Source organism: Chamaea fasciata, unplaced genomic scaffold (assembly GCF_029207755.1).
Source record: "Chamaea fasciata isolate MVZ Bird 193981 ecotype frontalis unplaced genomic scaffold, bChaFas1.0.hap1 SCAF_3, whole genome shotgun sequence".
In the NCBI taxonomy this organism is placed as follows: Eukaryota; Metazoa; Chordata; class Aves; order Passeriformes; family Sylviidae; genus Chamaea; species Chamaea fasciata.
The window spans coordinates 85,166,544-85,184,381 of record NW_027094088.1 but is presented as its reverse complement, the minus strand read 5'-3'; the positions used below and the strand labels follow the sequence as shown (position 1 = coordinate 85,184,381).

General features: G+C 36.8%; 1 protein-coding gene across 2 annotated transcripts in view; it reads left to right on the top strand.

Annotated features, from left to right (window-relative positions):
* Nucleotides 1-17,838, top strand: part of COL19A1 (collagen type XIX alpha 1 chain) — a 178,359-nt gene that overhangs the window by 83,192 nt on the left and 77,329 nt on the right. For both annotated transcript variants that reach the window (XM_066179717.1, XM_066179718.1), the window contains exons 12-14: nt 3,739-3,792; nt 11,580-11,633; nt 12,318-12,353. In XM_066179717.1, coding sequence (XP_066035814.1) covers nt 3,739-3,792; nt 11,580-11,633; nt 12,318-12,353 — 144 coding nt within the window. The remainder of the gene's footprint in view (nt 1-3,738; nt 3,793-11,579; nt 11,634-12,317; nt 12,354-17,838) is intronic.

Genomic DNA, 17,838 nt, shown 5'->3' with positions numbered 1-17,838 from the left:
TGAACTGAGACAAAATCATTAGTTTTGCCTTGCTTTCCACTCCTTTTAAATGTCTCTCAGCAGTCCTGAGGTGCTTCACCTTGTGTATATCCATTTTCCTAAAGCATGTTATCCCATATTCTATGGAAGATTTACAGGTTGGGAAGTAAAAATATTATTGGGATGGAGCTCTTCAAAACTCCAGCTCTTCAGACATCTATCAGAAAATCAGAAAGAAACAAAGGTTGGGTTTTTATTAACTGAAGTTGTAGATTTTTTAAATTTATAACTTATGCAAGAAAAATCAATAAGCATTATTATGAGCTGAGATCAGCTTTAAAGAAGCTATGGAGAACTGGTCACAACACAATAAAATTCATGTAGAGCATTCTGCTGAGACAGAGCTGTAACATAATAGGAAAAAAGTATTAGAAAAACAGCAAGTCATAACTGTCTTAAAGATATGTAGCTATAATCATGGAGTTTCAGAGGTTAAAAATTATAAGGCGTCCACACTGACTTAGTGGTTTTATATAGCTTGTGTACTTAGGAGAGTAATTCAGCAAGTGTTAACAATGGCACTTTAAAATTCTTCCAAAAACTAATACCAGGAATTCCTGATTTGTATCATTATCAGGGTGGTGTTGCAGAAAAATCTTCATCTTTTTAGTTCAATTTTTAGGTCTTTAATGTATTGCATTTCGAAATATATTACTTTGCCATTCTTGCACGGGGGAGATAGTGTGCAAGGAAAATGGGGCAATCTTAAAGTGGTCAAGTGAGTAGGAGGCTGGTATTCTCATCTTGCCGAGGCTGTGGATGCACCCCTGGCCCTAATTACAGGATGCTATCACTGAATTCAGTGCATCCATTATTACACACAGCAGACTGAATCCCTCCCAGCAGTTTTTCTGGAGCAACCCCATCAGCTTGTTCCATCAGGGTAATGGAATGCAGAACTCACCCAAAGAAATACAAATAATTCAGTGCTACATCGGGTTAGTTTTAGTTAACTAATAAAAAAGACTTAACGCTTTCAGAGTTTTGTCATCCTGTTTTTGCAATAGTCTTTAATTTTCTCATCTGAATGTAGTATAAGCAGGCAGCGGCACTTCATATAAAGTGACATTAATGCATTTTTCTCTCTTTTTGTTAATCTATAAGGTACATTGCCACCAACCCACAATGTTGATTATTAACAGCCTCCTCTGCACTGCAGAGTGGCTTCAGCGACTCTGCAAATTGGCTAGATTTGAAGCTGTTAATTATGCAGTATAGTGTGCTTCATGCAGACAAATGAGCATGACTTGGCTCAGTCCTTGTGAGAATAAATTGTAAAAATTGGACCTCTGTTTGGTTTGAATTCTGGCTTCGCAGAGAACACGGACGTTCCATATGACAGGCTTGGCAAGTACCAATTGTGTACTCCATTAAAAAATCGGAATATGTTCATAGCAAAGTCTCACACCTGGCAGAAAGCCAGGGGCTCTGCAGAGGTCCAAGGCTCAATTAATAGGTGGTGCTTTTTATCATTTTGTCAAAAAAACTGAGGAACATCTTAAATCCAAATATTGTGTAAATCATAAGGAATGGGGGGGTTTCTTTCTCTCCTACATTCAGCAGCCACACTTGTCTGTGTCTAGGGCTGCCTGGCGGCATTTGGAAGTCACCGTCTGCCTGCTGGAGAGGAAAAAGAACGTTCACCGACACGTACTGCTCATCTCACAGCAAGGCAAATGATAAGGGAGGGTGAGGGGACAGGAATCTTTTAGTTAGGCTCTCTGTTTAGCTTTTTATGGCAATGTAGATGTTCCATTACAAATCATAACAAGATACTTTTACCTTAGGTTTTCATCTATGCATCAAGGTGTTTACAGGGTGCTGATACTTCTGAAGAAAATCTGTACATATTTGCATCATTTTTCTTAAAGTGTGAAAGCAGATACACAGGCCATAGAAGAAAAAAAACAGCTCCATTAATTGGAATGATTGGTAAATCTTCTAGAAATATATTCAGATAAGGAGATATTATGTCAAATATATGTATGTAACTTTATAACTGTTGCAAGATTGTAGCAGTGTAACTGATACTAGTTGAAATACCTTGAAAGCAGTATTAAATGTTCAGTATGTCACACTGATGAAAAGTAAAATGTCATTTTTGCAGTTCTAAAAGTTTAAGTGAGCTATTTAAAAAGAACAGTACGCCTGGGATTTCAACTGGGTTCTTTTTAAACTGACAGTGAAAGAAAATTACTATCTCAACCAATGTATTAATCCATAGAACAAAGAGGACTCTATAGTTTAAACATACTAAAATAGTAAGTGTTAAATTCCTATAACTCTTTGGTGTCATTTGAACTTTGCAGTAAATGCACAGATTTATCTGGTGGGGTTTTTTTTTTGACCAATGAAAAAGGGAATGCTTGAGAGAAAACCTTAACAGCAAGATTCAAGATAGTGGGTAGCCTTAAGTTTCTTATCAACAAGATGTATTGAAATGGAAAAAAATGAACCAGGAAAGCCATCTTGGGAGTGGTATTATTAAATTCACAGTTTGCAGCTGCTAAATTGTTAGTAGGCTTCAGTTGTTTGACAAAGCTCATACAAACTCATTTTGCAAAACTGATTATTAGTTGAAATGCCCTCTGTCATTGCCACGGGAGAAATAACTCTGAATCAGGGCTGTGTCACAAATGGAGTTAGCTGAGTGATCTCAGTTCAATGCCATTTATCTAACAGAATTATGAAGATGATGCTGATATAATGAATAGGTTCTGCTCAGACAAATATATTCCCCTGGAGATAATGGAAATTCAGTGAAGAGCTCTTTGTTTTCTTTGGTTTATATGAAGAGCTTGGACTCTAATCCTCGTAATTCTATCAAAATTGTGTTACTTTATGATTGCTTTTTTTGATTTGACAAACTTCATTTGAGGGACAGAGATGCAATTATAGAGCTCTTTACGCTTGTTGCTTCTGGATGGTATTTTCTCTTAAATTATGCTTCTTTAGCAGGTATATTTTATCCACTTTGATGAAATATGTCTTAATTAGAATAGCATGGTTGTTGGAGTTAATATGGCACTGAATTCTTTCATGTATTCTACAAAGATTATCATGTTCTGTAGTCAGTGTTTCATGAGCAAACTCAGGAACCAGCTATAGTCAGTTCCGAAGGAACCTTCCCACCATTTTATTTTCTTCTGATTAATAATGTTCATGTTCATACTTGTAAGAAAACTTTCAGAACAAAAGTTGTTTCCATTTTTCAAATGCAAATAGTGAACCATATACCAGTATGGGTCAAAGGAAAATAATAATACTGAGGACTTTGTAAGTAAGCGCTTACTTTAAGCATCTGATAACAAAACTGAATCTCAGAATGAAAAAAGATTAATGAAATATTAAGATTAGGATTTTCAAAACCAAAACTGTTCCTTGGTGTAAATTTGTGCTTCATGACCATGTTCTTGAAACACAGCAAGAAACAAGAATGTTCTTTTTTGGTGAGTCTTTGTGGATGTTCAATGACAATTTGAAGTACAGAGAACTTTACCTACCAGAGTGCTAGACATTTTTCAGGGGCATTCATTTGGAAAGAATTTCTGTTGGAATGTAAGAAAGAGTTTTTCTTGTGCATCCAGCAATGTTCATGTAGAACAGACCAGAATGATAAAATATTTTTCCTGTTAAAAAGGATCATGGGTTAGTGTTTGCCATGAGTATATATAATAATATAAATATTAATTCTTTTAGGGTGAAAAAGGAGATAAGGGAGAACCAGGACTAGAAGGCCTTCCTGGAACAGAGGTAAATGGAACGATAATGAAACAGTCAAGTTACAAACTTCTGGGTGGATGATTAAGAAATGTAATTCAGACTTTATTTAAGAAGAGTGATGGGTTTGGAAATTGTGTATGCCTGGAGATTTAACATCCACAAGACAGCAGGGGAAGAAGAGATGCATTCATGTGACATAGGGGTTCTTAGGGCTTCTTGTAAGGAGAGCTGTGGGTAAGGATCTGGTAGGTTCTGTGATGTTTCTGCTCGTTACTCATGAGATAAATTGAAACAACCATGGGAATTAAACATAGTACAGATGAGAATCATTCCTTGTTAGATAGTCTTCTGGAGAAGAAAGTATTTTTGGAGGTAGGGTAAAGCTGTGGTTTGGTAGCCTTGGTTTCTGAATGAGAAAATACACAGGCTGTTAGCCATTGCTGGGTGTGTCACTGACTTGACTATTACATGCATCTCTTGTGATAGAATCAAAACTTTTGTTTTTTTCACTGCCAGATTTCACTGCCTGTATAATTAATTGGACTGAATCATATTTAAGGTAGCATAAATCTGTGTCTAAAAATACTGGATAATCCTGATGGCTAAGTTCAAATTCAAGTTTGAAACTGAGCCTACACTATAGGTATGACTCTGAAGTAAACCCTACTTTTGCCTATTTTAAAATTTTTATTTATTTTTGTGTATGTGAAACCAAGATGAGAGGACAAAAAACCAGTTGGTTGTTTTAAATGAAATACTAAAATAGACAACAGCATGATTTCAAAATAACAAGATTTAAGAAGCCACAGTAATAAAGTCAGGCAAGTCAAGCTGTTTTCTTTATACCCTCTTCCTGTCCTTCTCCCTCTTGACCTTGATGGGGGTTTCCCTGGCTTTAGGTTTTGATGCTGGATACTCTTGGCTCTCCAGTTCCAAAGCATTGCTGTTGAAGGCAGAAAGCATCTCCCAGATGGGAATGACTGACATTAGGACTAGAATCCAGAAACAGGACTTGGGTAAAACATTCAGCAATACTTTTTAAAGCACCTTTTCCAAAAGAATAAAACGGTCAGCATTTAACTCAAAAATACTATGGCAGTCTAGCTGAGGCCATGAAAATGCAGTAACACTGGCTACAAAATTATGACACCTTTTACATCATCTGGCTTTCTATGCACACTATTACCATAATTTTTTTTTTTCCTGTTTCAGGTAATTATAATTTAATGCCGCATATATCAGGCTAATTTTAAGTCATAGTGGATGTCCTTCATGTGAAAACATACACTGTGTACTAAGCTGAAACTAAATTTAGGTATTTGAAGAGGTATTCTCTTGTAGCCTGTCTGTCTGTAAAGGTGAACCGTATACTTCTCTCATGCATACATACATGCTGACAGCATGGAAAAAACACATCTGTGTTTCTTTCAATAGCTCTGGTGACATTTCTGTGTTGGTCTTACATGATCTTCTTTACTACATGAGATCTTGTTCCATCAACCTTTTAGGAAGAGTAAGGTATACCAAGTATCTGATTAACTCTAGGACATATTTAACATAGTGGCACTGTGAAAGTGAAAAATACTGAACATTTATATTTTTAAATATTTACTGAACTGTTGCAATGTGTCAGTAAATGGTAGAATATTATTATTATAGGAACTGTCATTAAAACATTAAAACAGAAGTAAAACTTCATATGGCAGTATAACGTATTTTTTGAATTCACACATAATTCCTTTTTAACAACAATTACATAAAATGCTTTGAACTCAGTTATCACTCTGCATGGACATATCAGTAATTAAATTTACAGAACTGTGTATCGTTGACTTGGTTATTATCAGTGTCTCTCTAACTTGTTCTGCAAGCAGAAATGTAACATCTGATATTTCTGCAATAATCAAGTTAATCTACTTACATTGGTGTAATCTGCAGTGCTGTATAAAAACAGCCTGAAAACACTTAAAGCTTGTGGCTTTGCCTTCTGGCAGGTGTTGTCTCTGCCTGAGGGAGTGAGGGTTTCCATCCTCACAAGAACTTGAAGATGATGACTGAACATTTCATCTTGAACAAATGGTAGAAACATATTTGAATGTATTTTAATCAAAATCAGAAAAGTAGGTGTCACAGAAAACTTTTGCATGCTGTTGCTAAGTTGTTTTTTCTTAGCTGTACAGAAAGTTCTTGCTAGAAAGAAGTAGCTTGACAGAGGGGAAGCCAGACCTGGTTTGGAGACTAGGCTGTAGTGATGATATACCTAGAAAGTTTTAATTTCCTCTTCTTGCACTTGTTGTGCTAACTGGCTCAGCTAATCTCATTGAGAAGCAGGTTTCAAGGCGAGAACTGTGAATATATCTAACTGTTCTGCACATCTCCCAGTTTATCTCTCCATTAATCTGAGCCAAGAACTACAATGCCGTGTCCCAGCCTGGGACGTTATTCAAAATCCATCTGACAACATGAATGCTTGCTATAAATACTACTAATGTGGTTACCATTGTTTTTAGTTTCTTAAGTAGTAGTTATAAATAGCTTAATATATTACTAATATTGTCCTCTAGAAGTACATGTCCATGTCTCTAAGCAGATATTTGCTTTTCTAGGATGAGCAGCCAGTTTGCTTGAATAGTATCTCCTTCATCCATTGAGACTCTTTTAGTCACTTGACATTAAACTTTGGTGCCACATTGCTGCCACTAAGATTCTGTAATTTTTTTAACATGTTGTTGCCCTTCACCTTTTTTCTTTTTGATATTTTGTTTTACAGTTGGGTGTGAGATCTGTCTGCTTTTGTAACTGAAGAGTTATGATTTGTCTGGTCTAGTTGACAAGGTGGTTATCAGTGAAAGGGTGGACTCAATGATCTTGGAAGTCTTTTCCAAGCTTAATGATTCTGTGGTTCTGTAATAATGCTGTCATTTGTATCACTGTAACAAATGGAACTTCATGGACACACTATCGGAAAAAAAGTGATAAAACCGCTCATAGCCTGTGTGGAATATGGACAAATTTGCAATATAAATATCCATGAAACTACCTGTGGAATACGTTCTCTGTTATATCCATATGTCTGCCTGTTGATCTGAAGTGAAAAGTAAATCTTTATCACCGAAACTTTTGGACTCATTTTGAGTCATGTTTTCTTGATCACTGGTGCAGGTAGGAATTAATGCCATGGGACGCTGCTAATTACTATTTTCTGACAAAAGTTAAATCTTTCAGAAAAATTAAGTCAAAACCTCAAGTTTTATTGTATCTGTCAGCATGTGTCATGCACAGCTGGTAGAGGAAGAGTGTCTTCCTTGTAAGTGGGAAAGAAAAAAGTAAAACAAATCTGAAATTAATATCTAGCATATATATTAAACCAAGTGTTTAATTAGTTATTTTTATTTCTCTCGCTGGAGGAGGTAATCCCATAAGTGACTTTTCTAAAACTTTCCTACATAAAACTTTATTCTTTACATACCTGATGTCAAAGGATGGACATCTTAAATTCAGTAAGCAATAAAAGAATCCCAGGTTTTTAATGGAAAGATGGAAAACATATTAAACCTTTTTATTTTGATAGGAAAAGGAAATTAGAAATGTGATCATTTTTAAAGGGATCCTGCATATAGATAAAATAGCAATAGTTGTTTACTTTCACACCCTCATGGCCTGTCTGTCTAATATTGAACTCTCTTAGTATTAGCATTGCAAGGAAATACCTGAATAGGAAGGGAATAATCCTGTTGCTTGAAAAAGTGAAATTGGTAATGAAATTTTTTTTTTTATGGAGTCTAAGAATTCTGTTAGGAACAAAAGTATTAGGAGATAGCAGATTTAATTTAGGGTCCAGTAAATTCTAGTAATATACCGGTTTGAAGTTTTGGAATTTCATTAATGAGAAAAGAGCTGTGACAGTATTTAAAAGCACCTGAGACATAAACTGAAAAAATATATTGTTTGGAGCTATGAACACTTTGCTAAATTAGAAAAGTTATCCCAGCATATCCAGGTTGGCATTGTACAACTCACTTTGAAGCTGTGGTTAACTTATGTTTTAAGGCTGCTCTGTGAAGAAAATGTAGTACTGTTCTTAGTGGTTAGAGTATATCCAAGCTTTGTTACTGATCAGATAACTGATCTGATCTATAATAATGTGGTTGCACATTGTTGGTTAGAGAGTTGGGCTGTGTACTGTGTTTCCAGTACATAAGATAATATGTATTCCTCTAGGAGATTTAACCTGGTGTGACATTGAACCAGGTTACTCTAATATAGGCCATGGAGTTGCAAATAACAAATTACATTTTCCCCAAAAGGTATCTTTTAGAGTTGAAAACCTGTTTTCCTGAAAATATTATTGCAGTCTGACTGCATTATCCATTGCCGCGTGTGCGCAAAAGTTTATGCTGTACAAATAGGTGCAATTCCAGTAGGCAACTACTGGCTCCTGCAAGGAGCTGCTAGAGTCTTCTGGTTGGGATCCAGCTGATCTTTGCAATTTTTAATTGAGAAGAGTACCTGGTGTCAGCTGGTGGTACACCAATTTTTCATTCATTCCACCAGAAGAAATACCATTGTCGTCCCCTCCAAACAAAAACACTGGCTCTAATTTAATCTTTCCCTCATTGACCCCAATTCACACCCTTACTGACATTTGTGATATACTTGTCCCAGTAATTTCTCTGTTGGTTGAAACTTGTATTAGAGTTATCAGTCTTATTTTACATGTGTACTTAGAACATTTCTCATTTCTGCTATTTCTCGTATTGTTATCTTGTTAGCTTTGAATTTGCCTTGTACATACATATTCTAATACTTTACATTTTGGTTTCCATAGAGGAACCATTATGTAAGTTTATCAAAACCTGTAAAAAGACAAAGCTGTAGTCCTTTTAGAGGAGAAAATGTTTCAGCTGAAGACTTTTTATGAACTCATGAATGTATAGGATTATACTGGTCGCAAAAATCTAGAATTAGACTGGGAGAGAATTCAATACCCAATTAATTTACTCTCTTTTATAAGAGCTGCTGGAATTTTTAATCTGTTCTTGAATTTCTAGCAAATCTGGTAACAGGCTCCTTAGATAAATAGAAATTTGTTTGTTTTCAAAGCTGACCTTGTTCTCCTGAAACATTGCAGAAAATGAGCTTTTCTGACTTAAGGCTTGGTCTAAAATCATCCAAATTGTATCTGTTTAGATAACCACATTTATTTTAATGAGGCATCCTGTTCTGGTCTCTGCCAGAGACAGATACCCTACTGTACTGTTCTAAAAGGGGTTACAGATTTGACTTGGCACAGGAATTCTTACTTCTTATGGCATTTCAGAGACAGTGAGCCAGCAGCTAAACCTCTCAGCAGCTTCAAAAGGGTGACTGCAGGGAAGAATAGGCATGGTGCATTCCCAGATGTGTTTTTTGCAAGCCTTCACTATGTCTGGAACTTATCAAGTTTATATTTTTAAATGCACATATAATGCGTAGGCAAACCAGAAATACTTCTAATGGGTCTATAACACTGAGTCCTTAAAAATCCTTCAAACACTGTGAGGTTTCTTGTAAAACATGCAGTTTCCCCTTGTCTTTTTTATTTGAGGTCAATTGCTGTGGTCATCATCTCTGCAGTAGCTGTCAGACTGCACACCTCACTGAGGTGCTCTTGCAGAAACACTATTAAAACTTTAAACACATCAATTAGGAAAAAATAAGGTTCATAGTTTGAAAGTGCATGGCTCAGGCTCAGTATCTTTCATCTGCAGTTGCATTTTCTATTCAGTAGAGACAGAGATATATGTCACCATCTGTGAGTCGCAGATTTTTTTTTAGCCTTATCTTCTGTCTTCTGTAAACATACAGCCTAAGAGCTAATTCCTAAACTCGTAACTATTGTTCCACTGCTGATTTGCTAGTATTGATTTTGAACCAAATCCATACAGTCTGCATACCTGAAAAATCCCTAAAATGGCTTTAAGAATATGGATTGGTTGTGTTTCATGCAGTCTTTCAGAAGGAGGTTGAAAGTAAAATGTAGCAAATGGAGACAATATTAGAGCAATGTCATAAATATGCAGATTGTAAAAAGAAAGCAATTTTTTGGCTTGGTTTTTGAATCCATCTGCCTATTACATTTTTTAAGTTCAAACAGCAAAACTACTTCTGATTTAACTATTACATATTTGGCAAGCTTAATAAAGAACAAATCAAAGCTAAATCAGGGGTATTTACAACAACCACAAATTTAATCCAAAGTGGGTACTTAAATGCTCATATAGTTCTAAATGATGTTCCTTCCAGATGGTGAATTAATGTAATTTTAGCAGGAAGTGAAGTTGCACAAATACGCAGTATTTAGAACACTCACTGATTTCATGTTTCTGTACCCACTAAGGCACAGATGTTAGTTACCATTTTTGTGCCAGTTGTATCTATCTTCCTAATAATTGCAAACTGAGGAAGAGTGTTTGCAAGGACAAAAAGGGAGCTGGTAAGAACTTTAGTTCGTAAACCCTAATTCAGATGTAAATGATCTTTTCTATCCTTGACCTATTTAACCTCCAGAATAATAACCATGGCCTACTTGTGGAGCATCTCATTGTGATTGCATCTTGTATTGCCTACATTGTTGCCATTTAGTTTCTAAGTAAAATCTTTGAAATTGTAGAGGTGTCTCTGACTTCAAAAATACACGGTCTCTCATGCCACTAAAGCAGTGGTCAGAGGGAAGGCACAAGACAAGTCTCTCGGCTTAAATAAAAATGCATTCCTGGTAGGTTGGTCCAGCATGAGAATTAAGTTCATTCATTGCTGTAGAATAGTTTGAATTTGCTGGGCATATTTTGAAACCTCTCACTTTTCCATTTGCTTTGCAGCAAGGAGAAAACAACAAAGATTTTGTGCTGGGTACTAAAGATATTTTATGGACTTTTTTTGGGTGCTTCTGGTGAGAACTTCTTAGTGGTAGAATTTTATAAAAGATATTGCAGAGGGTAGATTGAGATTAGGTGTAAGCAGGAAATTCTTTACAATGGAAATGGTGAACACTGGAAAAGGTTTCTCAGAGAGGCTGTAGATGCCCTATCCCTGGAGACATTAATGAATGGGTTGGATAGGGCTCTGAGCAACCTGATCCAGTTGTCAATGTTCCTGTTTGCTGCAGGGGAGGTTGAACCAAATCATCTTCAGAAGTCCCTTCCAACCCAAACCGCTCTGATCCTGCGAGTGTGAAATGGCTGTGTACGTAAAGTGTAAGGCTAGGCAGTACTATTTGCTTCTCCTGTTGGAGGCAGAATTAAAGAAGGAGGTATGGAGGAATTGATTCTTTCTGTAATTGCCTTTGTGAACAAGGGTGAGAATGAGAGTGTTGGAAGATTTGCAGCAGTTCTGAACTGCACCTTCCTGGAGCTCACCAGTTCAACACTGCTACTTAAACATAAAATCTGCAGTTCTCTCTCCACCTCTGCCTCTTTCCCAATTTTAGTAGCATTCAAGTGAATGTACTAGCACTCTCTCTAATATTCAATTTTAACATTGTTGGCCATGCAAGACTGCAAAGGAACTATGCATTTCTACTCACTACTTACCACGATGGGGCACAATACAGTAGATTGGTTTTGTATGTTTAATTATGTATTGAAGACACATGTGGTCTTTGATAGATGTTTGTCTGTTCACAAAATAATGAAAAGAGAGAATTTCGAGATGGTACTAATAATGTGATAGAATTTTAAAGCCTATTTGTTTAGTGTATACTAATTCACAGTGCTGCAGGATTTTGTCCCAGAATTTTTAACAGATGACAACAAATTTGCTTGTCTATTTTTGCCCAGGGACTAAAAGGTGACCCTGGTAGTCCTGGTGTGACTGGTCCAAAAGGAGAAAAGGTACCTTTTTAAATCTATTTGTGTGTATATGTGATTGTGCATGATATTCTTCAGCTTTGGCCACATTGCCATAACTATGTGTGGCAAACACCCACTGCTGCCATTTGTGCAACTTAAGGGCTAAAGAATATGAGTACAGGCTAACCATAAATGCAAAGGACAAGTACCCTTTATCACAATGAATTTTAAAAGGAGTTCTGTGCAAGACCCTAAATTTGGTGTTCTGAATTGCTCTCTGGGTGCAGTAATTTGCTCCCATTAACTAAACCTGAAGGTCTCAGATGTGATTTGTACGTCAGTGACCTAATTCCATGAATATTTACACAGTCAGATGTCTTTACATATGTGAGCTGTCACACTGGCTTCAGCGGCCACCTTGTGCATGTAAGCTGCAGCTTGTAACTTGACATATGGAAATGTGTTTTGAAGGATTGCTTTTTTTGAGCTGTGATTCACTTATGCAGAGGCCTGGCTTTTTTTTTTCCCCATTAACCTGTGGTGAACTGTGTATATCTCTACCATTACTAGAGAAGAATATCACTTTACTCACACATTTTCATCATCAACGTTTGATGATTGTACTGAAATCACTCCTGCAGCACTGCATATTCTCTAAAAGGTCTAGAGCTTAAATATGTTTAACTAAAAATATTGTTGATTTATTTCCTCTCCTGTTTTAACTAGGGAGATGCAGGACCTCCAGGACCAGCTGCTTTAAGTGTGAGTACATTAAAAAAAAAAAATCCCTAAGAAATTCTGCATGTTTTTCACTTATTTGCAATGTGAATACACCTAAAATAAGCCTAAAAAAGTCCCTTTCTTCGGATTGCCTCTGCATTTTCTGTGTGACTTATAAAGGGAATTCTGTAAATACAAAAAAAAATGAGCAAGTTTAAAACAACTTGTTTCCTCCCAAATGCTAACAAGGATATTATCTTGTTTATTCCATGTATAAATAGTATAGACTTGTTCAAGTGAAAGAATTCCCTTGTTATTTTTAGGGAAAAGTATTTTTCAGTAAAAGCCTGCAAAAATGATCAGTGCTTTTAGGGTACTGTATTCTGGCTAAATACTGCTGTATGAATGGTGGAAAATGTTCTTAATTTCCTTGCAATGGTCCAGGCCCCAGGCATGCACAAAGCCTGAAGAAAAGCGTCCCCAAAACTCTCCAGGGCATGCCTTGTTTGCTTCATAAAAGTGATAAATCCTATTCTGAATTCTGAGTTCTAGTGGTTTTGCTCGTGAGCTGACATGAAAAGCCTTTCCATTCAGAACAGTCTATTTGGGCAAAAACAATTCAAAATGGTGCAAAATAGTGTGGCAAAAATGAGAAGAAAAAAAAAAAAAAAGCTTCCAAATTCCCAGGCTACAGTTTCACAACATGAATAGCTCTTCTCACAGACTCAGCGTTATGAGCCACATCTATACTATTTACTATTCATATTACCCATGTAATCCTAAATAAATTTCAAAAGACCTGTCATTCATAGTGTAAATGATTATACATTATCTTTTCCCTCTCTTAATTTTCAACACCATAGCAGCAAACATTGAAGGAAATAACAGAAACCCATAAGTTAAAGATAAATTCTACTCTTAAGGTGTCAAAATTAAGTTGCCATGTTTTAGACTACTTGTATTTTGGATTATGAATTATAATATCCTGTATCTTGATTTCCCTGGAAGAAGTTAGTGTTTTGTCCCAAGATCAGTGACTCTGCTTCAGTTCATGTCCTGCCAGAGGTAAACAGGTCCATTTATGTCCTTTAGTTCTTGAATATTCAAACTGTTTGTTGAAAGAGTTAATATATTATTAAAATATTATTAGTAACCTGCAATTTTACTGTAGTAGATGTACAGGACCATCCCCAAGGGTCACACCACACACCTGAGAGCATTGTCCAAATACTTCTTGAACTCTGTCAGGCTGATGCTGTGACCACTGCCCTGGGGAGCCTGTTCCAGTGCCCAGCCACCCTCTGGGTGTAGAACCTCTTCCTGATACCCAAACTAAACCTCCCTTGACACAATTTCAGTGCATTAACCTGAGTCCTATCAATGGTCACCAGAAAGAAGAGATCAGTGCCTGCCTGCCCCTCTTCTTCCCCTTGTGAGGAAGCTGTAACAGCAATGAGGTTTCTCCTCAGTTTCCTCCGGACTGAACAGACCAAGTGACCTCAGCTGCTCGTCCCTGGAAGGCTCTTATTCCTCCTTGTGGCCCTCATTTGGAGATTCTCTAGGAACTTAATGTCTTTCTTATATCGTGGTGCCCAAAACTGCCCCCAGCGCTGGAGGTGAGGCCGCCCCAGTGCAGAGAAGAGTGGAACAACCCCCTCCCTTACCTGGCTGGCGATGCTGGGCCTGATGCCCCCAGGACAGTTTTGTCCCTCCTGGCTGCTAGGGCACACTGCTTTCAGATTGACTGAACTTACTCCTTCTGTACCTGAAGTGATCCAATGTCATAAAACTGGATCAAAAATTGGTCAAAATTGGATCAAAAAATTGTTGTTCAAAGAATTGCATTTCTTTGATTACAGAATGCTGTGCCAATGTTTCAGTTCATTGACTCCAGCACAACAAGGTATCCCTATGTTTGTACATTTACTGATGGTGATCTTTACACTTTTTAAAAGAAAAGATTTAAATTTTAGGAAAGCAGACTTCAGAGAGATGTTAGTAACTGATGTAGACAAGAGTGAGTGTGAATGAGTTTAGCAGTTTGAAGACAGACTACAGCAGAGTGGGAATACACAGCCCAGCAGGAAGGCTTTCTCTCTCTGCCACTGTAAATAGTTGTGCACTTCTCTTGGCAAGAGCTAAAAGAAGATGAATTCCATGAGTGGTGGTGTCTAGGGGAAAATTCAGTTTTCAGAGTGGTTTTATTTGTGTGACTTCTGAGTGGCTGTGACTGTTATGATATATAATCATGAAAGGAAGATATGCTGTGAATAAATAGTAGGTCAGATAATATCACAGTTCATGTGTCACTTAATGAGAACTTACTGTGTCAGAACCATTCATGTTGTTATAGCCAAAATATGACATAAGTGTTTCAGTTATGAATCCTGTTGAAGTATTAAAATGTTCCGTTCATTTGGGATGAAGGCATAATGTCATAAATTTATCCTCTGATTCTAGTAATTTTTATTTTTTTCCTAATGTGAAGATTATTCTTTTGAATCTAAAAGATAAATGAATTATTATGCTGGGGGGCAGGGAGTGAAGAGGAGTGAAAATGATGACACACTGTTAGAACTATGTCCTAAGTATGACTTTTGGGCAGGGAGGAAGGGAAAATTAAAAGGAACCAGGTTTTGCTCAAACTGGACAACTGGGCCTGGGTCATCAACCTTCTGCCCCAGTGCAATTGCATACAGGGACAGGTGGTAAATGATGGCATCACACAAAGCTCTACTGCCCTGTGCAGCTTTTCCATTCATTCCTGTGTGTTTCCATAGAAATCATTCATCAGTGGAGTAAGCTGGATGGGGTCTATCATATATTCTTATTTCAGTATAAACTAGACCACCAGTAGTGTTGTTCAGGGTCAGAACATTCTCCCCATACACAGACCTGTACCATGCTTCTATCCTTAGCACAGAGAGTGTGAAGGTAGCAAAACACTGAGGCTGCTTCACTGTAGCAGCTGGTTGGTCCAGGGAGAGCTGCCTGTAGGAAATTTACACAAGTATGTAATAGCATGCGGTAGAAATTTCTGGGTTGGTTTGTTTGGGGTTTTTTTTGTCTGTGCTGTTGGCACCTGCATAAGTCTAAAAGATGTCAGTGACTCTGTGTCTAAAAGTGTTTGTGCAACCCTGAGGAGTAGGAAATCCCACACGGCTCAGAAGCATGAGAAAAGTGGAAAGAGGAGAAAATACAGAAGAGAAAAGAGATTGGTACTTGGAGGGAAAAATGTATTTTTAAGTGTTCAACTGACAGATATAGCCATTATAGGAAGGAAGGAAATTTCAAGATAGTATGTATGGCAGAATTCATAAATACCCAACAGCTGTAACAACCTATTAAGTAGATGAGCATATGCCAAACTGCAAAAAAGGCAAAACAATAGCACTGCTTTTTAAGATGCAAAAATTATTTCATGAGTTTGAAATTGAAATTTCATGGCTCAGAAAGTGCATCTGAAAAATAAAGCTCTGAATCTTCCTGTTTGATGTGAGTTAGCAGAAAATTTCACACTGAAATCCTAACAACATGAACATTTAACAAAACTTCTCACTTGTAGCAATAGCAGAGAATTCAGAAAGAGATGGGATTAGAATTCCATGTATGTCTGTGCTTTTATTTAAGACACATACGTAACTCTTGTTAAAACAATTTCATCAATCATGCATTTAGAATTGGAGAAAAGAAACAACATTGTAATGTGAAATATGCTAAGCTGTAAGAAGAAATACGTGATAAATTTTATAGGATTTACATAGAACCCTAATGAAATCAGCAATTCTAATAGTTCTAACTCTATTTGTTTGACTCAGGCATTATTCATGCAAATACATTTTATTGTAAATTTGACATATATTTGTGTATACTTGAGCCCTTTTAATAAGGATGTAATATTTTCCTGTGTTTCTATGAGTCAGTTAACACTCCCTAAGTCCAGGTATATGAATTTATTTTTTCTTCTCAGTTTTATGGGAGTAGTCCAAAATCATAATTGACTCTCAGCCTTTCTTTAAGTTGCCTCTAATATCTCTGCTATGTTCTGAATTGCTCTGTAAGTAGTAGATGTCTCTTTTCATTTGTATTTTTCAGGTGTCTCATGAATAAATACTGTGATTATATTTTGAACTTTCTTCCTATATTACCTCCACTTTATGCAGCAATATAGGAGATGTTTAAAGCCTAAGTTCCCTGATATATTGTACTGTAGCTGATGAACCTTCAGAGAGTAAAAAGGAGGGATTGTTATGGTGTGGTTGTAGTACTGTTGCAGTGTAGTGTGGTTTTGTTGGGATGTGGGATTTAGTGGCAGAAGCTGGGGACTGTGTTCTGCAGGGTCACAGCTGGCTCTGCAGCTTGCCTGCTCTGGTATCCCCAGCTTAAGTCTGTGCATGCCGTGTCAGAAGAGTGACAGGTGAGGGAAGGTAGCACAGCCATCTCTTGTAAAATATATGATAACTATTCCTCTCGACACTCGATATGCTGCTTTTAGTTCCTGAGGAAAATGAGCGTCCGTCCGTACGTTCCTGAGAACCTATCCCTTTCAGGAGTTATAAAATAGTCATCCAGATGGCACCAAGTGTTTACTCAGAAGCCAAGGCTTAAGTTGGTCACAGACAGAAGTCCCCAGGACTTGCTTACTAAACAGATATTTGGAATGTTGGCTCCTAGGACTGGTTAAATCAATCCGAAGGAAGCTGGTGCACAAGTGCCGCGTGGAGGCGGCTGTGGGAGGAAGTTGCAGATTCAGGTCTGGGCAAGCTCCAGTGTAACTTTTGGCTCTCCCCTTTCTAAACAAACATCAGCTACAGATTGCACAGCTTTCTCCTCAGTTATTCATGTGGAGCTAAAGAAATGGACACACACTCTCCAGTAGTAAGCAACTCATATAATATTACCCTCACTTTCTTTCCAAGTAATGACATAAAGGAAAGTAATCCTATTTAACTAAAGAAAGTATAGACGGCAAATTACAATTTCATTCTAAATCACTTCTTTTCATAAATAAAATTCAGGAAAATCTGAATTTTATCTATCTGAGCTTTTATAATGGAGGTGTATTAATTTCTTGAAAATAATAAACTGTTCAGTTGTTTTGTCATCAAATGCAGTGATTGCTTAACTTCCACAGTATAACTTACTAAAAAAATTAAGTATAGCTTATATTTTCTTCTTCAAAAAACACTTTTTAATTATGGGAACAAGTGCCATTAAGATTACCCCTTTGGTGAAATAGAAAATCATTCAGCAGTTACAGTGTTTTTTATCTTCTGGATAAAAGTTTTTTATCTTCTCTATGCAGTAGTACTGACATTGAAGGCACAAGTGAGAATTGAAGCCTTAACCTTACAGTAAATTTGTTTTTCAAAAATTCTTACTCTGATAAATTGGCATGAATGTGGTTTATATGTCCTTCGTTAGAATAATGATTTGAAAGTTGTCCCACATACAATAGACATCAATGTAATGAATAATTTTGATTTACTCCTCAGGATTTTAATTATACTTCTTTTGCTTAGCAAAT